The 23,388-nt window shown below is 35.6% G+C and overlaps 1 protein-coding gene across 1 annotated transcript in view; it reads left to right on the top strand.

The window, feature by feature from the left end:
• KLHL1 (kelch like family member 1) overlaps window positions 1-23,388 on the top strand; it is a 213,802-nt gene that overhangs the window by 87,035 nt on the left and 103,379 nt on the right. The window contains exon 4 of the mRNA XM_065832465.2: window positions 6,066-6,262. Coding sequence (XP_065688537.2) covers window positions 6,066-6,262 — 197 coding nt within the window. The remainder of the gene's footprint in view (window positions 1-6,065; window positions 6,263-23,388) is intronic.

Below are 23,388 nucleotides of genomic sequence, written 5' to 3'. Positions count from 1 at the left end.
GCAACCCAGCTGATCAAGACACATGGAACATAAAGGTTGAAATTATAAATACTTGATTCAAAGGAATTACTACTAGCTGTTATTTCTAATTCCTTGACACTTCCCATGACTTCATGTGCAATCTTACAGCTCTCTTAAGAATGTTGAAGAGGCTTGCTATGGATGCATAAATGTGTAATTACAAGAGAGAAAAATACTGTGAACATGAGGTAAAATTATATTACCATGTGTTACAGATCTGGGTTAAAATTTATTGCTAATGCACAGAGCAAGTGAGCAGTACATACTGAATGGTCCCACCATATTTTATTGATACCTATTAGTTAACAGCTGTGGGAGACTGATTCCTGTGACACACACTGACCTTATTAACATAATGCATTTGTATCTATTATCTCTGCTTCACCTTTGGTAATGAGGTAATAAAATTTATGTATTCATTCTAAGAATTCATCCTCAATATAAGCATTTCAATTTCTGCATAAGCAATGCACAGCAATACACATAAAATTTGTCACAAATAGAATTATATTTAGAATAACAATTAGCATCTGTTAAAGTTATTTTGTTTTTGTTTTTGTTTTTTTTTAATCCTAATTAATGTAACACAAAATGAGATTTTAAGCTTTGGTTAATTTATTTTGCTCACATTGAAGTACTGTGCAAGCTCCTTGTTGCATAAAAATGTGAAGGGGAGGTAAATTGAAGAAGCAGTAATAAAATTCCCCTTTGAATACCCTAATAAACATTTTTAATAGATGTATGAATCTTCTAATTGTCCGTATGAAACTATCTGAAGAGTTAATATTGTATAAACTGAGCCTCTTAGTAGCTTTTTTTGGAAACTTTTACCATGGTAAACACTTGATATCCCAGAGAACTTGCATAAAAATGTCACAGTGCTCTTCTAAAACAGTGAATACAGCCATCGTGACCAAACTTGCGAAGGAGTCTTGATGTTTAAAAATGAAGATAACTAAGACTTGGAAAGCACTGAGGTGGATTAGATACTTATTGAAGCTTATGCTTTGTAAAAACAGGATCCTGGAGGGCCCTATCTTACTTCTTATAGTGTTTGTACAGAAAAGAAAAAAAAAAGGAGGATTAGACAGTTCTGAAAGAAAAATTCACAGTAAATTCCTCTATAGCTCAAGTTGAGTGTAATTTTCTAGCTCTTATCCTGGATATATTAAGTAGTAAATTGGTGTTTCTGAATAAGTCAAGCTATAATGTATTCATATCCCCAGGTGTCCCAGAAACCATTGTAGGTTTGCTCCCTTGATTAATATGTAAGGCAGAAACTTTACTCTCTTCCATAAAAATGTGAAGGATCTTCTTCAAAATGATCATGTTGGTTACATAAAGAAACATATAATTTATAAAGCAGATAGCAATTTTTATTGAATTAAACTTATTTTAATGCTACTAGTACCCAGGTTTTTCTCACAGAAAAAAATCTTCGATCTGAAAATAAATAGATTTATGTGGCTTCAACTGTTTCCTTTGTGTTCCTCTCCTAAGGCTACATTTAGTGATAAAAGACCAAACTGTGACATTATTACCTTTCTTCATAAAGGGTGGTTATTCTTTCGAACTTCTGTCATTCTGCAAATGTTATCTCAATCAACTTGGCATGGCCAGAAACTTCTCTGAGCTTGTTGTTGAAAAAATAAACAGCATATAAGAAAAGCAGGTGTTTGTTTTGGGTTTTTTTTGTGTGTGGGTTTTTTTTTTTTTTGTATGTGTGTGTGGTTTTTTTTGTTTTGTGGGTTTTTTTTGTTTTTTTGTTTGTTTGTTTTTCTAATTTTGTTTCCATCAACACATTTCTCGATCAATCTGCTTTTTGTGGCTTTTTCACATATTTTCATTTTTCTTCCTTTTGGTACTGGGTCGATCAGTTTAAACCTGAAAACAGGTGGGTTTTGATAGCTTCTACATGACACAGTGGAACTACATTCTAGATAATAGTGTGTTGAGCCAGTGGTTACCTGCAAGCGTGCAGGAAATGTGGGAGTGTCATTGATAAATGGGTAGTGAGGTGGACTGCGAACTGACTGAGGGAAAGAAGCCAGAGCATCATGGTCAATGGGACAGAGTCCACTTGGAGGCCAGTATCTAGTGGAGTGCCTCAGGGATCAGTACTGGGGCCATTATTCTTCAATATATTCATCAATTACTTGGATGAGGGAATAGAGTGTACTATCAAGCAAGTTTGCTGATGTCACAAAACTGGGAGGAGTGGCTGACACGCCAGAAGGCTGTGCTGCCATCCAGTGAGATCTGGACAGGCTGGAGAGTTGGGCGGGGAAAAATTTAATGAAATATAACAAGGGCAAGTGTAGAGTCTTGCATCTGGGTAGGAACAACCCCAGGTTCCAGTATAAATTGGGGAATGACCTATTAGAGGGCAGCGTAGGGGAAAGGGACCTGGGGGTCCTGGTGGACAACAGGATGACCATGAGCCAGCACTGCGTCCTTGTGGTCAAGAGGGCCAGTGACATCCTAGGGTGTATTAGAAGGGGTTGGTTAGTAGGTTGAGAGAGGTTCTCCTTCCCCTCTACTATGCCCTGGTGAGACCACACCTGGAATATTGTGTCCACTTCTGAGCCCCTCAGTTCAAGAAGGACAGAGAACTGCTGGAGAGAGTCCAGTGCAGAGCCATAAAGGTGATTAAGGGAGTGGAGCATCTCCCTCATGAGGAAAGGCTGAGGGAGCTGGGTCTCTTTAGTTTGGAGGAGACTGAGGGGTGACCTTATTAATGTTTACAAATATATAAAGGGTGAGTGTCACGTGGATGGAGCCAGGCTTTTCTCGGTGACAACCAACAGTAGGACAAGCGGTAATGGGTGCAAACTGGAACACAAGAGGTTCCACTTAAATTTGAGAAGAAACTGCTTCTCAGTGAGGGTGGCAGACCACTGGAACAGGCTGCCCAGAGGGGTTGTGGAGTGTCCTACTCTAGAGACATTCAAAACCCGCCTGAATGCCTTCCTGTGTAACCTCATCTAGGTGTTCCTACTCTGGCAGGGGGATTGGACTAGATGATCTTTTGAGGTCCCTTCCAGTCCCTAACATTCTCTGATTCTGTGATTCTGTGAAATACATAGGTCAGCCAAGAATCAGCTGCTAAGTGTGCTTTCTGCCCATGTTGCATAAACAAATAGTGAAAAGAAATAGTGAGAAAATGTCAGATAGCATAAAGAGAAACTCATGTGACATTAATAGATGTATAAAAATTACCAGAGGAAAACCATGAAATTACGCTGTGTACTTGACCTGATGCTCTAACCTTTCCAAAAGGGTGTATTATAACTAAATATAGTAAAGTGTAACTTCCCAGTTTCCATCTTATATTAAAAGCTCCAGATACAGTGGAAGAAGGAGAAAAGGTTGGATCTTCAGTGGTATGGTTATTGTATTTTGAGCTTGGTATTGCAGTATTAATACAAAGCAGCTTTTCTTTTCAATGGCATTCTGTTGTGAATTTTAGAACTGCTCAATACCATGTGATGGAACTATTAAGATTAGTAGATTTCTCTTTATGTGTCAACAGATACAAAATTTGTGTGAGGAGAAGAGTGAGTTTATATAACAGCTGAACTATACTACTTCGAATAGAAATATCAATATACGCTTAATCCTCTTGTAGATTGAAATTATCTTTCCAAGCACAGCAAAATAAAACCAGAAGTGGTAGTTTCTTACAATTTATATAATATTTGCACATTTTAATTTCCTATGCTTTTTTTATGGTTCTCCAAGTGTGATCTTTGTGATCTCTAATTTATAGTTTCTTAAGTTATCAATGTAAGAGAATTTGAAGAGTTAATTCTGTAAAAAAAAAAATTGTTTAAAAATGACAGGTCAAGGGGTGATCATGATGACAAGAATAACACTTATTCCTCACTAAAAGAAATTATTTTGAAGTTTATTTTGTCTGTTTCACCTTCAGTTTATTAAAGTGTATCAGCCTGCAAGATAAAGATAATTTGTGAAATTACAAAATGAAAATATAAGTATTAATGGAATATAAATATTATGCATCCATATATGGCTTTTTAGCTAATATAAAGTCTTTTTGAATAACTATATGCTGTTGGGGTCCTGCCATATATTACTCAGATAAAATGAATCCCAAAGTCATATTACAAATAAGCAATACAAAGTTTGTAGGTCTTAAGGGTAATTTAAAGATAGTTGCATGGTTTTAGTCATACTGCATTAGCCAGTTATTTGATTCTTTGCAGGGAGATAAATGGCTGTGTTTTGCTCTGTAGCAATGTAGATAATGCAAATTTTGTCACCAATTTCAAGTCAAAAAAAATCACAGCCAGGTTGATAGGCAGATAGCCAGATTTTAGTCTCACTGTAGAAACAAAACCCCTTTTCCTGAGGCTTGTCTTCTTTTCCCACACTTTACAGTCTTCATTTGTATCCCTATTACATACTTGAATTAACAGCAGTAATGTTTCTAATACTTTAATGTTCAGGACACTGAGGAGTCCAGTCAAAGAATCCCAGAATCCCAAAATCACAGGATGGTTGGGTTTGGAAGTGACCTCTGGAGATCATCTAGTCCAACCCACCTGCTAAAGCAGGGTCACCCAGAGCAGATCGCACAGGAATGTGTCCAGGTGGGTCTTGAGTGTCTCCAGAGAACGAGACTCCACAACCTCTCTTGGCAGCCTGTTCCCTGCTCTGGCACTCTAAAAGTAAAGATGTTTTTCCTCATATTCAGATGGAACCTCCTGTGCTTCAGTCTGTGGCTGTTGCCCCTCCTGTTGTTGGGAACTTCTGAAAGGGGTCTGGTCCCATCCCCTTGACATCCATCCTTGAGATATTTATAAACATTGATGAGATCCCCTCTCAGCCTTCTCTTCTCCAGGCTGAACAAACCCAGCTCTCTCAGTCACTCCTCATAAGAAAGGTGTCCTAGGCCCCTAATCATCTTTGCAGCCCACTGCTGGACTCCCTCCAGTAATTCCTTGTCCTTCTTAAACTGGAGAGCCCAGAGCTGGACCCTGTACTCCAGATGCGGTCTCACCAGGGCAGAGTAGAGGGGGACGATAACATCCCTCAACCTGCTGGTCACACTTTTCGTAATGCACCCCAGGATCCCATTGGCCTTCTTGGCCACAAGGGCACATTGCTGACTCATGATCAACCTGTTGTTGACCAGAATTCCCAAATCCTTCTCTGCAAAGCTGCTTTCCAGCAGGTCCGCCCCTAACCTGTACCGGTGCATGGGGTTATTCCTCACCAGGTGCAGGACCCTACACTTGCTCTTGTCAAATTTCACCAGGTTCTTCCCTGTCCACTCCTCCAGCCTGTCCAGGTCTCGCTGAATGACAGCCTTCTGGTATATCTGCCCTTCCTCCTGGTTTGTTATCATCAGCAAACTTGCTGAGGGTGCACTCAGTCTCTTCATGCAGGTCATTGATGAACAGGTTAAACAGGACTGGTCCCAGTACTGACCCCTGGGGAACCCCACTAACTACAGGCGTCCAAACAGACTCTGCACCATTGATCACAACCCGCCGAGCTCTGCCGTCCAGCCAGTTCATGAGCCTTCTCACCATTCATTCACTCCTGATAACCTTTTTTACCTCCACATGCTTGGAAATGATGTTCAAAATGAGCTTTTCCATCACCTTTCCACAGATGGAGGTGAGGCTGACTGGCCTGTGCTTTCCTGGGTCATCCTTCTTGCCCTTTTTGAAGACTGGAGTGACATTGTCTTTCCTCCAGTCCTCAGGTACCTCTCCTGTTCTCCAAGACCTTTCAATGGTGATAGAGAGTGGCTTAGCAATAATATCTGCCAACTCTCTAAGCACTCATGGCTGCATCCCATTGGGACCCGTGGACTTGTGGATGTCCGGTTTGTGTAAATAATCTCTAACCTGGGAGAGAGACTAATGCTCCGTCTCTTCACTTTTTTCTAGATATTTATCTAATACTCGGATTATTTATAAAATAGGATTATTTATAAAAGGTGCTTTGATACTGCATGTTTTGTGAATACCAAGTAAATAAATTAGCATGTATTATCAATCTTTTTTTTTTAGGCTGCCTGGAATTGAAAGAAGACACCATTGAAAATCTTCTAGCAGCTGCCTGCCTCCTCCAGCTCCCACAAGTAGTAGAGGTTTGCTGCCATTTCCTAATGAAGCTTTTGCACCCATCCAACTGTTTGGGAATACGTGCGTTTGCTGATGCGCAAGGATGCACAGAGCTTATGAAGGTGGCTCACAACTACACCATGGTAAGGCAGTTTTAGAAGATCTGAATTATGATCTTTTGAATTCTCTATATCTTCTGTAAGCAAAAGTATCTTGTTACTTTTCTGCTTAAAATTGTTCTGTACTTGGAACTTTATTTCATAAATGATCCTCTTGAAACCATAGGAGTGGTGACTCCTCTCAGCTCCAGTATAGTTGTGTGAATTGTCTTGCTACGCTGAATGCACCATCTGCTGAGTCAGAAAAGAATATACCTTAATTAGATGCATGTCCACATACAGGTGATATTATAATAGGAAAATTGTCTCTAAATCCTTAGGATATTTTAATCACTGTTCCTTTTTGTTTATCTTTAGAGAAGCTTTTTAACTGTTGTAGTGCATGGGAACAATATAGAGGCAAGTTTTGGTTGGTTTGGGGGTGTTTTGTTTTTGTTTTTGTTTTGGTCAAGAACTATCCCTCCTTATATTCATTTGTGAAGTAAATTCAGACAAAAAGTTGAAGACATGAAGAATTTTATCTGACAATATATAATTTTTTTCCAGTTATACCTGACAGAACAGGTAGGGCATTAATACTGAAAATTAATCAGAATCAATGAAATAAGAACATGCTACGTATTCAGAAACTAAATCATATTGGTAGCCATTTCATTCTGGATAGTTTGACAAATATACAAACTTCTGGCTCATGAAATTAAGCTTACATATAGACTAGATTGCAAATAATTTCTAAGAAATAATAGACCCTTAAGGTCTCTACTGAAGTTATTATTGAAGCAATATAGAAAGTTTCAATGAATCTGCTTTGCTTGTCCAGCATTTATATCCTTATTTTATTTATTCTTTTCAGTAATTAATACCATATTGTGATTCACAGTTTAGCTGTGTTTATCTTGCCACTACAGCACGGGTAGTTATATCCATTTTATACTTATGGAGCTAGATCTATGGCTGGTTTTAATTTTTTGTGTATTTAACCATCTAAAATGTAGTTTCCCAGGTCCAATCTAGTCAGTTTAACCTCCTTCTGTCAGTGGAGAAAAATAAGCTGTCAGAGCAGAATTCATATGATCTACCTTAGAATGAGATTGCTTTTGAAGTGGGTAGATATGGGCTGAAAAAACTCAGCCTTATTTATCGATATATTTTTATGTTTATATAGTACTTTGATTTTTATGAGTGAAAAGCAATATAATGAAACAATAGTCAAGATAATGAAACAACAAGGAAAAAAAATTAAAACACCTAATAGAGAAAAAGCTTGAGTTTAAAATATTCTCATTATTCTTTAAATCAATTTATTGAAATAATTTTTGGTGAATGAAATTACTAATTACAATACCTTTGACAACTTCTGACATAGTTATTTGATGCATCACAAAGATTTGTTCCCATTTCTAAGATATTAGATGTTCTATATAATCTATTATTTTTTTAATGTTTGTGTCTAAAATCTGAATTATGTGTAATGGATGAATCACCAACAAAAGATGGTGGATCAAAAAGGAAGTCAGTAGAAATTAATAAGCAAGTTCTGACATAACCGCAGTTATATTTGTAAGCATGCACAATAATCACACTTTCTTTTAGCTCTCATCTATTGAACTATGCAGTTATGCTATTTTTTCTTTACGGGATTAAACTTCTGACACAGTCAAAACATAATCCTAAAAGTTAAGCTTCATAGTGCATGATATTTTAATAGGCAGCATGTTATTGCATTTAAGTTTGAGGCAGCTCACATCTATTTGATCTACTGTTTGGTGTCAAACGCTGTAGGTGAGCAGTTGCGAGTGGAAGAAGGGTGCCTTATTGCCTGTCTTGATTACAACACTCTAGATCAGAAAGAATCTACATAAGAGAAAAGTAAATATTTTTTCTGCATGCATGTATAACTGGGAAAAACTTCTGGAGTGCAAGGTATATACCCTGGAGACTGTGGTAAGGAACAACAAAGACCTTGTAACGGAAAGAAAGGGTAGGAAAGTAATGAGCAGAGCCAAGAGCAGAGGCACAGTCTCTGAGGTGACAGAAAGCTTTATTTTTTCCTTCAGACTCCAGGGAAATAGTGATGGAACTGTGATGAGAGCAAACCTAAAACTAGGAATCCTCTGTCTTATGCAGAGGATTTGAGGGAAAGCTCTCTTTAAAAAGGATGGGAAAATTTGCTTGTAAAAAAATTACAAATAGTTAAGAAGTTCCTGATATGAAGGCAAAATAACAGATTCGTGAATACAACTTTCCAATTTTGGGTGTTTCTGCTTTCTAAGGAAAAATAATTTTTGTCCCTGAAAATTTGAAATGTAAAACAAGCAAAGGGAATTTGCCAATTTTCTTAAATAGTTACTTCAAGTAGTTTTAATATAAATAGTGGACTTACCAGAAAATCAATCTTTCCGATATATGAAAAGCACTTTTAGGGAAAAAATGTGGAGGAGAGAGAGAAGTTTTGACAGCATTTGAGTGAACTCTAATGGTTTTTGAAGAGTGAAATAATTCTTTCTACATTTCTTTTAGTCTTCAGTAATATTGAGTTTCTGGATATTTAGAACTATAGCTCCAGAGTCTTTTAGTGATATATCAGTTCAGTGAATAGGGAATTATAGCTGACTATCTGAATAGCCTGTTCTATAATGCTAATCATCATAACAAACATTTTTTAACAGAGTACAAAACAAAGCTAATGAAGTAGATATACTTGTCCCCAAAGTAGAAAAATAATGGAGGAAATGACTGAAATTATGTACCTTTTGTCTTGTTCTTTGCATCTAGAAAAATATCTACTCTATATTAAGCACAATAAATTATTTTTTACCCCATCAGTTAAATATTGTAGCCAAAACTTTCAAAAAAAAATCAACTAACCATAATGCTATAGAGAATATAGGTATGCCGGATCAGAAATAATAGTGCTGTACCATAAAGTTTCCTGGGATTAAAAAAACCAAACAAAACCACAAACAAACAAAAAACAAACAAACAAAAACAAAAAACCAAAGACAAACAAACAAACAAAACCCCACCAATAATTCTGCACATCTTACAAAAATAGATTTATAGACATTGCATATGCTATAGAATACGTAGTAATTTTGATATATGACTCAAGTTAAATCTCATATTGGAAGTATTTTGCTTCTTAGTTAATTACATAGGTGAAATCAAACATTAATTGATTCCTAATTCTCTGTAGCCCGCAGCTGAGGTACTCATTTAAAGTGGCTGGAACCTTAGCATAAGTCTCTGACTTAATCGTACCTGGCAAATATCTTACACCTTTCCTCCACCAATTATTTTTAATTAGAAAGTCATTCACAGTTGCCTTCACAGTAGCATTTTAGTGAATGTCAATGTATTTTCATGAAGATGGTTTGCTTCATTGAATCTCCATAAATGTTCTTCATTTTTCCAAAGAAATTTTCTTACCTAGTGTCAGAGTTGCTATTTTATAAAGTCTAAATGACGGTGGTGTTCATTAAATAAATAATTTATATATATATATATATATATAGTGTGTATATATATAGTGTATATATATATATCCAGTTTGCTTTGGGCTTTCACATAATGTTATGAGGACAAGACTTGAGGTTGGAATTTTCTTTATATTGAAGAACAAATAGCTGCTGGAGAGCAGATCACTGAATTTAAGAATCCTATTGACTTCAAGAGATATATCATTTCCAACACATGTGTTTTGTCACATTAGATAACTGTTCAATTCTGCTCAACCATGAAATCTGTGGCAGCCATGAATACAAATTTTTATTTGAATAGTTGACACAGGTATGTCTGAATTTAATTCAGATGTGTGAAACTTTTTTCAAAATGCCAAGAGTCATTGTTGAGCCTGGAGAAAGCTTCTAATGGAAGTAAAATTAATTAACTGTACAGTTATATAATCCTTTCTGTAAACAAAAGCAAAATATCCCTGGTATTTATTAAGATATTTGGTCTTTTGTGTCAAATATCATATCGTTCTTTTGGAATGCAAAATCTAAGTGAGGAAAATAGAATGTGTACATGGAGGAAGAGAGACAATAAAGAAAGGAAGATAAGAACACCAGTGTAGGAAAACCAGTGAACATTTGAAAAATCTTTAGAAAATACACTTGCCAAATAAGAAGTTATGAGGGTAGTGAGGAAAGAAGGGAATGTAAACTTAATAAAAAGTTAGTGAACAAAGAAAGTTGGAGATTTCTATCTTTGCATTCCCTGTACTTTTTATAAATGGAACTTGGATATCAGCATTTTAAGTTAGAGCCTTAGAAGACAGAAGTTAAAACAAGAGAAAAAAATACAAAATTTCATTGATTTATTCTTTTAGACATTTAGCTGTGGGATTTTTTTAAATTTTAGTTTTTATTTGTGTATTTATCTATTTATTTATTCATCTGTTTGTTTAAATGAATCCAGCAATTTAAATGGCAGCACAAATATGTCTCACTTGATTTAAGATTTCTGTACTTCTTAATTACAATCTGGGTTTTTACTAGCTTCTCAAGTTCTGTGAATTTTCAATCTGCAAAACCATATGTCTGATAACATTAAACTCCTAATATATTGTCAGAGTTATATGATAGTACAGTGTAATGCACATGTGATGTCTTTAAATAAAAAGCAGCAAAACTGAAAATATCAATAAGCTAAAGCAAATGCTTTCTTTTAACACATTTTTAGTGACAGTTCTTTATTCTTCTAATTATCAGGTGTTTCATCTGTAGGGAGGATAACCTCTGAAGTCAACAATTTATCTGCTTGTCATACTTGCTAGAAATTAGAGTTGTAGTGTATGATCTTACCTGTCTCTTTATAAAACAGAATGAAGTCTAATTCAAAATTGTCATGGCAACCTCATCAAGATGCAATTCTTTTTAGAATATATGACTTCTTATAATGTACTTTGAACCATTATGCATTTATTCCTGAAAGTTTGTAACAGACCATGCTAGTTTAATGAACTCTGTGACTTTAATGTACCATTAGCCTTTCTCACGTCAACTACTTTTCTACATTAGTAAATATTGAGACATGAAAGGTTTGTAATAGTTTTCCTTAAAGAGATAATTTCAGTTTGATTTTAAAGCATGGGAAATTCTTAAAAATTTTATTCATACCTGGTAAGGTTTTGAATGCAACTGTAGTTTGCTTTCTCTCTTACCATAAAGAACATGGTTCTGCTTGTCTTATGACATATAGATTATGCTTAGAAATTTATGGTGTGACATTCCAAGTTATGCTACCAGTTACTTCATCTCAATATCAAGCCATTTGACTGCAGCCAAATTGTTTTAAATGGGAAATTGAAATACCTCATAGATACATGTATTTAATCTGTCAGTGTTTTACCTCTCAGGAAACTCAAACCTCAGTGATCATTTTGCATCTTGAAACGACAGTTTGACAATTGAGATTATAGACCTTGTTCCACATTTTTATTTCGTCATATTCCAAGATCAATTGCCAAACATGAACTTGGAAAATCTTTGAGTTACTTTGAGGCATCAAGTAGGAGGATGACCATAAGTAAAATTTCCTTGTGCAGAAGAACATATATGAATTAAGTGAATGATGTGTCTGTAACCCAGTCAAAATGCAAAAAACAATATATAGATCCCTAACTTATGTTACAGTTCCAAGCCTGGGAGATACAGAATGTTTTCAAGTACCTTACAATGAAGTGTTAGAAGGTGTTTAGTCTCTCATAGATGCAGTTCTGTGCTTCACACTGCAAGGGTCATTAGTCTTAGCAAAGTAAAATATTATTCAAACTTAATTATAAGCACATGACTAATCTCAGTGACATGTACTGACTCTATATAGACCCTTTAACTTACTGAGAATTCTGATTATACTCCAGATGGAGCAACCATTTCATTTATGTGAAGTGTGTGCCTTATGCAAATTTTCAAATGGTCTTTTATGGTGAAAAGCTTCAGTGATCATGTTATGTTTATTATCTAAGCCACAGAATTTCAGAGTTAAAACTTGGTGGGGTGGGGAAGAAGTGATATAGAAAACCTTTCATATCCAGTTCCATTTACAACAGCTCATCCTGAAGCATATTGAAATATTGTAACAAAACTCCATATTGAAATTAAGAAAAATATTATTGAGATATTGATAGATGGTGGTGACAATCATTAATGAGTTGTGGTTGTACATTCAGACATCTGCAGTTTCTTTCAGTGTTAATATGGCTTTAACTAAGGTCAGATAACAAGTGGGGCAAGCAAACTCTCTAGTACTGTAATTTAAGAGTTCTTTAACATATACTGTTTAATAGGATTTATACATAGGGTCATCAGTTGGCTTTCTACTATTTAAAATAGCTGACCAGCTAACAGCTTTGCTAACTTCATATCATGCTTTGTTTTCATGACCTTGACCTCCTTATCACCACATTCATGATATATGGATAACTAGACAGTAAAATGGGTGAAAAGCTGACTGGACAGACAGGCTTAAAGAATCATGATCTGTAGTAAAAAGTTCAGCTGGTGACCAGTAAATAGTGATGTTCTTCAGGGATCATTCCTGTGTTCAATACTGTTAAACAATTTTATTAATTATCTAGATGATAGGGTGGAGTTCTCTCTTAGTAAGTTTGCAGATGTCTCCAAATTGGCAGGGGGAGATGATCAATATTGGAGGACAGAGATGCTATTTAAAGGGCAGGCTGGAGAAATGAGCTGACAGGAACATGATGAAGTTCAGCAAAGAGAAACACAGACTCCTGCAATCTGGGACAAACAACCTGAATGCACCAGTGCAGTCTGGAGAGCAACTGTGCAGGAAGCAGTGCTGCAAAAATGACCTGGGGATCCTGATGAACACCAAGTTGAATAAAAGCCAGCAATGTAGCCTGGCAGCAAAGAAGGCCGACAACATCCTGGATGTATTAGTGAAAGTGAGCAAGTTAAAGAAGGTGACCCTTTCCTGTTTGGCACCCATGACACCACATACGAAGTGCTGTGTCTACTTTTGGGTACCTCGGTAAAAGAAAGACATGGATATACTGGAGTGAGACAAGCGGAGGCCACCAAGCTTGTTGGGTGCTGGAGTACATGGCATATGAGGAAAGTGGGGGGAGCTGGTCCTGTTGAACCTAGGTAAGAGAGGGCTAAGGAAGACCTTACTCCTCTCTATATATGCCTGATTGGAGGATACAGATAAGATGGTGCCAGACTGTTGGAGTTGCAGAGTGGTAAGCAGCAGACAGACATAAATTGGAATATAGAAAATCCTGACTGGATATTACAATTTTTTTTTTAACCATGGGAATAGTCAAATACAACCAGTGGAGTTTTTGGGACCTGTTCCTGGAGATATTCAAGACTTGACAGAAAATGTTGCTGCACTGAGCAGGCAGTTTGACTAGATGACCCCAGAGATCACTTTGAAACAAAATTATTCTATGAGGCTATTAAATATGTCTCCAGAACATTTTCAGTGGTCTTAGATATGAGCTGTGTATCCAGGGTCAACATGAAGCAAAAGTTCAGATATTTTTTATTTTTTTAATTTTGGTTTTTAAACAATATGCAACAGATGGGATTACCAGAGGTAACATTGAATTGACTTTTAGTATCAACAAGCTATTTGTAACATGCTAACAACAAGTTAGCACTAACATACTGAAAGTTTAAAGCATTCTGTGATTTTCTGTTTCTTATGCTCTGTCAGGCATACATTTCTGAAATATATTATTGTACAAAATGTCTTATTTGCACTGTAAATAGCAAATATAAATCTGCAAGAAGGCCTGTGCAGCCTGTGTTCAGACTTTATGGCATCCTACACTTAATGGATGATCTGTAAGATGTTTTTTCTTAAGATAGATAGTGTTCATTGAAAACTAGAATGACTCCAGACAACAACAGGCTTTTTTTTCTTTTGTTTTCTTTTGTGTTTTATTGTTGCTTCTTCAAAAGACCCATTTAAATATTTGTCCAGCCATCTGAGAGGATATTGTGATAGATTACTATACTTGAGTGACTATGGAAGAAATTGTGTCACAGACAGGAACATGACATTGTTAATCATATTGCTGGACATTTTTTTTTAATGTAATATATTATATTATTAATACTTGGAGGAAGAAAAATATGTTTTGAGGAAAATAATTAAATAATTTAAGGAAAAAAACATAAAAAAACAAAAACACGGAAAGAAACAAATCAAAATAAGAAAGTACCAAACATGTTAAATGGGACATTTCCATCCAAAGCAGTATTTATTTGTTTTTTACTTGGACTAATTTATTGCTTACTCAACTGGAAGTGTTTCAGATACTGTAGTGTCATGAGAACACTGTTTTTAGTGCACAATGCATGCACTTTTAAAAGTGAATTGGGGTTTTAAGAACCGTTTAAGCTTTTGAGATTTTCAATTCAAGTTTAATATAAGTTAAGTATGTGCAAGAAATTACCTTAGGACATACTGGTTAAAAAAAAAAAAATCAGTGTAATTTAATTGGAAAATAAAATTACTCCATATACCTATGACTAAAATGGACATACAAATCTATTTTCAAGGGGAGAGAGTATTGGAACCAAACTGTAGAAAACTGTTATTGTTCAGGTTTATGCTTTTTACCTTGTGGCTTCTAATCACAATTTTTGAATATTCAGTATTAAAAAAATAATGTACTGTAAAAAGTTACACATATTCTTAAAGACTACATATTTGTACACATATACAACTTACTATTTGTTTCTGCACCACCACCAACAGAAGTGAGAAGAAAACCTTTCTGAAATGTCACTGATAATTGAGTCTCTGGGACTCTTTCTAAATTAGTAATTTTCCTTCTTTTACACACGGCAAGGTGTCCCTGGAAAATAAGTTATGAATCTTATGCGTTTTGACATAAGGACACAGAAAAGTATGGCTTCCTGTTTTCAAATTGCTTCTATATTTTCCTTTCAAATGAGTTAATTTTAAACACACCAGCTTGGAGTAAAAAGTTTAATTAAGTTTAATTATGTCTCTACTTCTTAGGTCTACAAAGAAGAAATCAGATTCCTTATCTTTTCTAGTTAAATTCTGATTATTAAAGTTGTCATTTTTACACTTTTTTTTTTTTTAAGCTCCTTTCTCTTTCTAACATCCTTTGGACTAGTAAAATTAAGTTGAAAATATTCAAACAAACAGGCAAACCAGAATAGTTGAAATAAATAATAAAATGAGAGATGCAGAGATGAGAAAGAAAAACATCTTTAACTCACTGTATCACTTAGGTCTTACCTGGAAGTATATTTTCTGAGGTTTAGAATTTTCTCCATTTCAAGACATTAAAGCTATACTAGCAATAAATAAAAGTGAAAAATTAAAATATTACAGATCGTATGTTTTGTTTTGTTTTTAATTCATTATATTAAACTTTTATTATGACTATTATTATGACTCTTGCTTCCAATTTCTTTTTTCTTATTTGCTTATTTGAGAAGAAATTGAACTTCACAGATAACTTTTCACAATTCTGCTCTTTTGTAAGATGCTTGCTTGAAAGTAATAATCAGCACTTAGCACAGTGTGCTGCTTTTTTATAAGTTCTCCTTAATACAGCTGTGACATGGCAAGTTACAGTACCACTCCATCAAGACACAGTAGGAGAAGAAAAAAGTAAGAGCATTTCAAGAACTAGCATATGGACAACAAGATAATTAATAGGAAATAGAGAAGACAACTGCTGGTAGTAAAATGCTGTGAAATCTACAGGAAAATAGTGAAGCAAATAGTCTATAGTGCATTAATCACAATTTGATGGCTTCTTTATCATCAGGAACTTCCATTTTATTGCCTAAATGCCACATTAAAAAGGTTAGTACGGCAGAATGTTGTATTATTCCTAGAGAGTGCTGCTATGAAAAGTAGCACTCTCATATGAAGGATCTTTTCGCATTGTACAGAGGACTCAACAGTCTCTATGGTTTTAATTTATTTTTCAAGTTTATCCAATTTCCCAAAACGTGAATATTCAGCAGCAACGTTAGTATCCCATCGAACTAATACTTACTATGCTTCAGAATGCTAGCAGAAATGTAATTTCATGTTAGGGTTACTCTGATATGTCTCTTCTTTCATCAGTGGTTCTGGTGATGGTTTGACTGTCATGTCAGCAGATCTACATCTTAATCTCTCAAGTGAAGAATATATCAATTTAGAAATCCTGCTTCATCTCACTGAGCTGTAGGCATAAATAGAGGTCCATAGAGGTAGCTCTGGGCAAGCAGACTCTTAACCTAAAAAGCACTGGGTGGGTGCCTAAAATCAATTAGCATGAATCTCTGTCAGCACGTATATCACACTAAAAAAGCACTCCAAAGACAGTGGATTTTAAGGAATTTTCTTGGCATTCCTGGAAAACTGTAAAGATGAGAATGGAGACAGCTGAGCTCTGTAGCTGTAAATTCAAAGCCTTTGAATTCACAAACCAGTGTAAAATCAAATACCTGACATTTGCACATGTCTTTGGTAAGACTGAAGGATACATCCCACTACTGGGGATAAACACTCTTCATTTTCACAAAAAGGTATCAAAGAGTGATTAAATTTAAAAACCCTCTAGAATACGTAGATTGTGTTTATAGTAGAAAATTAGAAGTTGAGGGCTAAATTCTTTGAAAATATATTGAAGTTCCAATTCAGGGGTATGAAGAAAGCATTGACAACCTCTGAATGCATTTTCAGTCTGCTATTCCCAATACTTAAGGATTGAGAAGAGGTCTTTTAGAGTAAAAAGGAGGCCCACTATTGCTTTCTGTGGGCTTCTCAGCAGACGAGATAACCTAATGGGAACACACAGATGTTTGGTGAGGACAAAGAAATAATGTCAGACACAATGACTGAACTGAAAGCTCTGGTAGGAAAAGCAGAGGAAGGGAAGACACAGGAGTGGGACATGATAGAAAAGTCGATCTTAGGCATTAGGTGATGATTGAGGAAGTAAACAAAAGAGTATATGACCAGTAGAAATCTTACTCTTCAGAAACTCCATCACCAAGTTTCTCATCTTTAGTCATTGCTCTGCTTTCTGCAGTCACCAGTGACTTCCATTTTTAAAATGGTGCATCTTTAGAGTGTACAACTTAGTTTTAATATTATTTTCATTAAGCTTTGATATACAACACTCACCATTTACAAGATTATATCTTAAGCACTAGGAGGTATACTAAGGATTATTTATTGTCAGTCAGGATGAGGCCATGTGATTTGTCTTTTGAATGTGAAAAGGCATCTTGAGTTACTGATTCAGAGATGGTGCTCCTCATCTCCAAGGGTAAGACATATCTATGGCTAAGTTTTGGTGATAATAGCAAAGACTTCAGAGTGATGGAGTATTCATTCTGATCTTGTCTGACAGTAATGTTTTCAGTACAATGCAGGGCAGACATCTTGTTCTCTATTGACTAAGTTGAGAAAAATAAAGACAATAAAATCTCCAAATAATGATATTTTTTGATGCTTTCAGTTCTTGGGGGAAAAAAAAAAAAAAAGAGAACAGTTCAAAGTTAAGGTTAAACAGGTGAGCCTTGCTCTTCCCTGAAGCAGAATCAGAAACTGAAGCTTTACAAAGCTCAGTCAGGTGCCCTTCAATAAAATAGTGACAGATATTAGAGAATCATAATACAGAGATACTGGGGAAAAAAATATCATCTGCAAATATTTCTTTCTAACTGGAGACAGGGGAACAGAAAGGTCCATGTTCTCACTTAGACAATCTATATTGAAAATATATATATTCATTATTAATAGAGAAGACATGTATCTTTCCATCTCATTGGCATGTTACTCCAGCCTGAGCCTTAAAATTGTTGTGAATGCTGGTTCATAAAATATTTGATTCCCATTTAGAACATTTATTGTGGTATTGCAGACTTTCAGAGAGTTCGAACTTCTGTCATGGAAACATCACAACCTTGCCTTAATAAAGAGTTGTGGGAATATAATGAGCCATGGCTGACAATACAGCACGAACAAAGACAGAGTGTGATAAGCCATGGTACAAGCTGTGGGGCAGCAAGCAAGGGGAGAGCAAAACCCCAAAGTGCTGGAAAGATGCATAACATAATCATGGACTGATTTTATTGACAGGCTCTGCGATACCTCCCCATTAACAGAGATTGGGACTACAAGTGCAGGGGAAGGGGAGTATTGCACAGAGATGAACAGTGTGCTGGAGCAGGTGTTGCATTTCCCCAGGCTCCACTGTGCCAACTCACATTTAGGTCCAGCTTCAGTAACTGGAACTGTATGTGGGTGGTATGTGTGGGAGTGTGAAGTTTTTCCTGACACAGCTTATCCACTGCTTTGGTTCAGTTATTAAATTGAACTTTGCAGCATCACACTGCCTGGTGCTCTTTCTCCCTGCCCCCTCCCCCTTGACAACTGTTCATCATGCTTTTTTCCTTGGCAGTAGGTCTTATTGTCTTATTTTGACTGTAAATGTTCCTTATCAGAAATAATTTTTTTCTTTATTTTTTCTTGATTTTTTCTTCTTTTAATGGAAATATATGATGAAAAAAATGTTACATTTTTAGAACTTATTTAGATTTAAAGGTGTTAAAGATGTAATAGCGGATACCTTTGACAAAGTGGGCCATAGAAAAAAAAATGTATTTTGACATATTCTGAACCATGTACTTTTATTTAAAAATCAGAAAGGCACGATTACCTCTTTATTAAGAAACTCATCAACTGCATTGATGGAGTTGCATTCTTCATGCAACCAGTTCTGGAAAGGAAACAATGAATGTATACAGACAGCACCAATAGGATCAGCATGTGATTTTTATATAACAACATTAAAAGTAATAGAGAAAAGGGTAGACCAAGAATTCTAGCTATATCTGATGAATTACATAATTTCATTTTCTAACTCTCGCTGTCTTTCACAATATCCTCCTTACTCTCTCTTTCCTTCCTTTATCCCTTTCTCCCCCTTTCCCTCTCCTTCCCTTTCACCTTCCCTGTGTCCCTCCCTCCTTCCTTCTCTCCTCTCCTTTCTCTTCCTGCTTTCCTGCCTTCCTGCCCTTCTGCCCTTCCTTCTTCCTGGTTGCCTGCCTTCTTTCCTTCCCCCCTCCCCTTCTTTTTGGTTTCCTGTCTTTACTCTCCTTCATACATCCTTTATGGATGTTTCACCTCTTGGTCACTTAAAGTAGCAATGCACTTTGATAATTATGTGTCGTAATTGTGTGTTACAAAAAGTATATGTAACTGAAACCTTGAACATTAAGCTGGAAAGGCAGAAAATACAGAGAAATCAATAAGGATTACTGGCAGTTACAACATTTGCTAACTTCACTGTTGGGGTATGCTGTTCATTCATTGCCTTCTCTCCTTTATTCTGCTCTTTATGGTAGGTTTTCATTGCCTACATCAGTTTCTTCGGAACTCCAAATGAAATCAGTGGGATTTTTCAATTATCTCTCAATAGCGATGATGCCTTATTTTGAGATTTTCTGGGCAAATATTGATCTTTATCACTATTTGCAACTTGTACACTTAAAACCAAACAGAATTATAAAAAGGTGTTAAATTACTGCATCTCCCCATTATAGCTGAACCTTACAACCTTACCTTACGCCCTTAGTAGTATTTAGTTAAAATCTCAATGAATTAATATAAATACAAGTGGGTATTTTTAACTGAGTGAAGACAAAACCCAGATACAAGTAATTAAAATTACTTGACTTAATCCCATCAAATACTAAAGAATTCAAATATTCTTTCTGTTGAAGTACCACACACTTTAAAAGATATATGACCTCTCATTCTACTGTGACTTTATTCACCTCTTGTGGTTTAACCCCAGCCAGCAGCTCAGTCCCATACAGCTGTTCACTCTCTCCTGGTGGTATGTGGGACAGAATCAGAAAGGTAAAAGTAAGAAAACTTTTGGGTTGAGATAAAGACAGTTTGATAGGTAAAGCAAAAGCTGTGCATGCAAGCAAAGTGAAAAAAAGGAATTAATTTACCACTTCCCACCAGCAGGCAGGTTTTCAGCCATCTCCAGGAAAACCGGGTGCCATCATGTGTAACAATTACTTGGGAAGACAAATGCCATCCCTTCAAACATCCTCTTTCTTTCTTTTTTGCCCAGCTTTTTATTGTTGAGCATGATGTCATATAGTATGTAATATCCCTTTGGTTAGTTGCGTCAGCTGTCCCAGCTCTGTCCCCTCCTAATTTCTTGTGCAGCCCCAGTCTACTTGCTTGGGGGGTTTGTGTGAGAAACAGAAAATTCTTTGACCCTGTGTAAGCCCTGCTCAGCAGTAACTAAAACATCCCTGTGTTATCAACACTGTTTTCAGCACAAATTCAGAAAACAGCATTGTTCAAACTGAAGAAATTTAACTGTATCCCCACCAAACCCAGTACAACCAAGAAGTTTCTAAGTTTCTAAAAGTGTGTGAGAAACTACTTAACCTCATCACTTAAAACAGTCATAAAACTGTTCCAGAATTTTTTTGTAAATATGACCCATGCTGACATGGAATGAAAAAAGTAATTATTTCTCTTGCAAGGGTTTACATTTTCCAGAGAATGGATAACTTCTATCAGTTAGAGATAGCTCGCATTCCCTTTGGGAGAGAAGACACTTTTCAACTGATAATTACAGCTAATCCCTCCTCCCGTGTCTGGAGATTTGTTGTCTTTCTTCATGATGAGGCTTGTTTTATCACTTTATGATCCGCTTTATATGTGACCCCGCTTTTGTGACACCCAGTGAACTTGCAGCCTAGCAGCAAAGAGAAATTGTTCAATAGCAAAAGAGAAGTGACTTAAAAATATAAAAGGAAAGAAAAGAAGGAAGAAAGACAAGACAGAAGAAAAGAATCTTTGTTTATTTGAGTGATGCCCTTAAATGATTTCTAATAATTCAGAATTGCATTTCCAAAAGCCTGTTTGAAGATGACTGCTTCTGAATTACTTCAGAAATTAAAACATTTTTCAAAGGAAGGAACATGAGTGGCTTCTTAGAAGGAAATATGCTTACTTGATTTTGAGGTCACTATTACATCAACTACTAAAAAAGTAACTAGAGTAGCAAAAACCATTTAGTTTAAACTGACATGATTTCATTAAAGTCATTAGACCTATGCTGGTTTATACCAGCTGGCATTTGTACTTCTGGAATCACTCTGTTTTTAAGATTGGTTCAGCTTTTTTGTGTATTGTATATTCCTTCATAGCTCTTCATATATTTTATCTTTGTATGTAACTCCTGGAATTATTTGTTCAAAATGGTGCCATATAAACATGATACTTACAGTTAACTGATTAAGCTAGTGGTTTATAGTGTTGAATTTATTGGTATAATCTGAGTGTCTTCCACAAGGAAAACACTGCCAAGAGGAAGATGTAGAGAATTGTTGGGACATTTCTTATGGCTTTTCTTTGGTATGAAAATGTTTGGGAAATCTACCACTTAGCACTGATGGTGCTAAAACAGGAACATATGAGGATATTTTGTACCACTGTAATGCCCATGATAAAAGACTGACAGTTGACTTTTATGATTAAATTTAATTTGCTTTAGTAATTACTCAAAATTACTCATGCTACCAAAGATTAGAGTCAGTATCAGATAGTTGCATTTCATTCTCACCATACCAGTTTTGGAACACTAGAAATTTCGACTTCAAGTTGAATCCATAGTTACTCAACTCTCACTTTCTTGTCACTAGCTCAACTAAAAGTTTTAGTGCTCGATAGAAAGTGCAAATTATGGCAGTTGCATATTGAAGCTCTTCTTCAAAGGCTTCATGTTTGTTGTCAGTACTCCTATTTTATTAATAGAACTCCCTCTAGTGGATCATTTAAAATATGGACATACTTGATTTATTTTTTTATTATAACAAAAATTATCTCTGAAGAATATGACTCTAGAGGCAAATTTTATGACTCTAAGTACTAAGAAGTTTTCAATTAGCATTTATATATATATATAATTTATCTTGTTAGTGGTTATGATCTAACTTTATAGTAATTCTCAGAATACATCTGAGGTTTTTTGCATATGTATAATGTTGGTATCCTCTACCATGCAAAGGAGAGTTTATTTAAAAACAAACAAACAAACAAAACAAAAAACAACAGACAAACAAAAAAAACCCAGTTCTAATAAACAGAATAATCTAACTCTAGTAACCTGCAAGTAAACTGAGGTACTCTTGACTATGTTTAAAACTTGGTGAAGGCTGATCTTTCATTGATGTTAATGACTTGTTCTAATTAAGGAAAAGAAAGACTATGCCTACTCTTTATGCCAGATTCCTGTTTCTCTCTATCCTTTTCCCATCATACAATTTTGTCTCCATTCCTGCCTGATTTGACAGATAGCAGAGTATTGACAGAAAGACTATTTCCATCCATTACATTTTATGATTCTAAGGTCAATAGAGAACTAAGTTCCTTGAGAGAAAGTCCATTTGATTTTGGTTCTAGTCAACATCTTCATCATCTGTAATTTGGAAGAGAAGTAAAATCACTGCTGATAAAGTCTATGGATGATACAAGATTGGCAGGGCATTAAATAATCATGGGAAACAGCAACCATTGAGAGCAGCCTAGACTGATTACTTAACACTAACTAATTATTTTTTAATGTTCCCACAAGTGTGTCATATACCCTAGAGCAGAAAGATGAAGAATGAAGGGTCTGAATTTGAAATGGAAATGTAGATAAGAAGGGCCAAGTGAAGCAAGCTAGAACATGGGGGATTTTAATGGATAGAAACTCAAATTCTAGTGATACATAATTATTTATGTACCAGTGTTAAGACAGAGCATTTCTCTAGAAAAGCTTTTATTAATTCATGTGTGAAACTAGATTTGATATAGGTAAACACAACTTGTTTATTGTGCACATCTTCCAAATGTGTGAGAGGGTATGGCTTATTCATTGAAGAAAGGAAGTGAGAAATAAAAGTAATAAATGGGGTGACAGGCAGGGAAATAATAAGGGATAGCACATACAGAACAGGTTCTGGTAAACTTAAAAGGGAAGAATATTAAAGTAGGGAAAAGCGTCTGTTAGAGGCTAACAGACTAGATTTGTAAATGGATGCTGTTGTCTGTTAAATTGTAAAAGTGAGAGATGTTAGGGGTTTTCATTATGGAAGATTTGAACTACATTA

The sequence above is a fragment of the Patagioenas fasciata genome, chromosome 1, assembly GCF_037038585.1.
Source record: "Patagioenas fasciata isolate bPatFas1 chromosome 1, bPatFas1.hap1, whole genome shotgun sequence".
Classification (NCBI taxonomy): Eukaryota; Metazoa; Chordata; class Aves; order Columbiformes; family Columbidae; genus Patagioenas; species Patagioenas fasciata.
The sequence above is the reverse complement of the archived record's forward strand: the minus strand, read 5'-3'. Positions and strand labels throughout refer to the sequence as shown.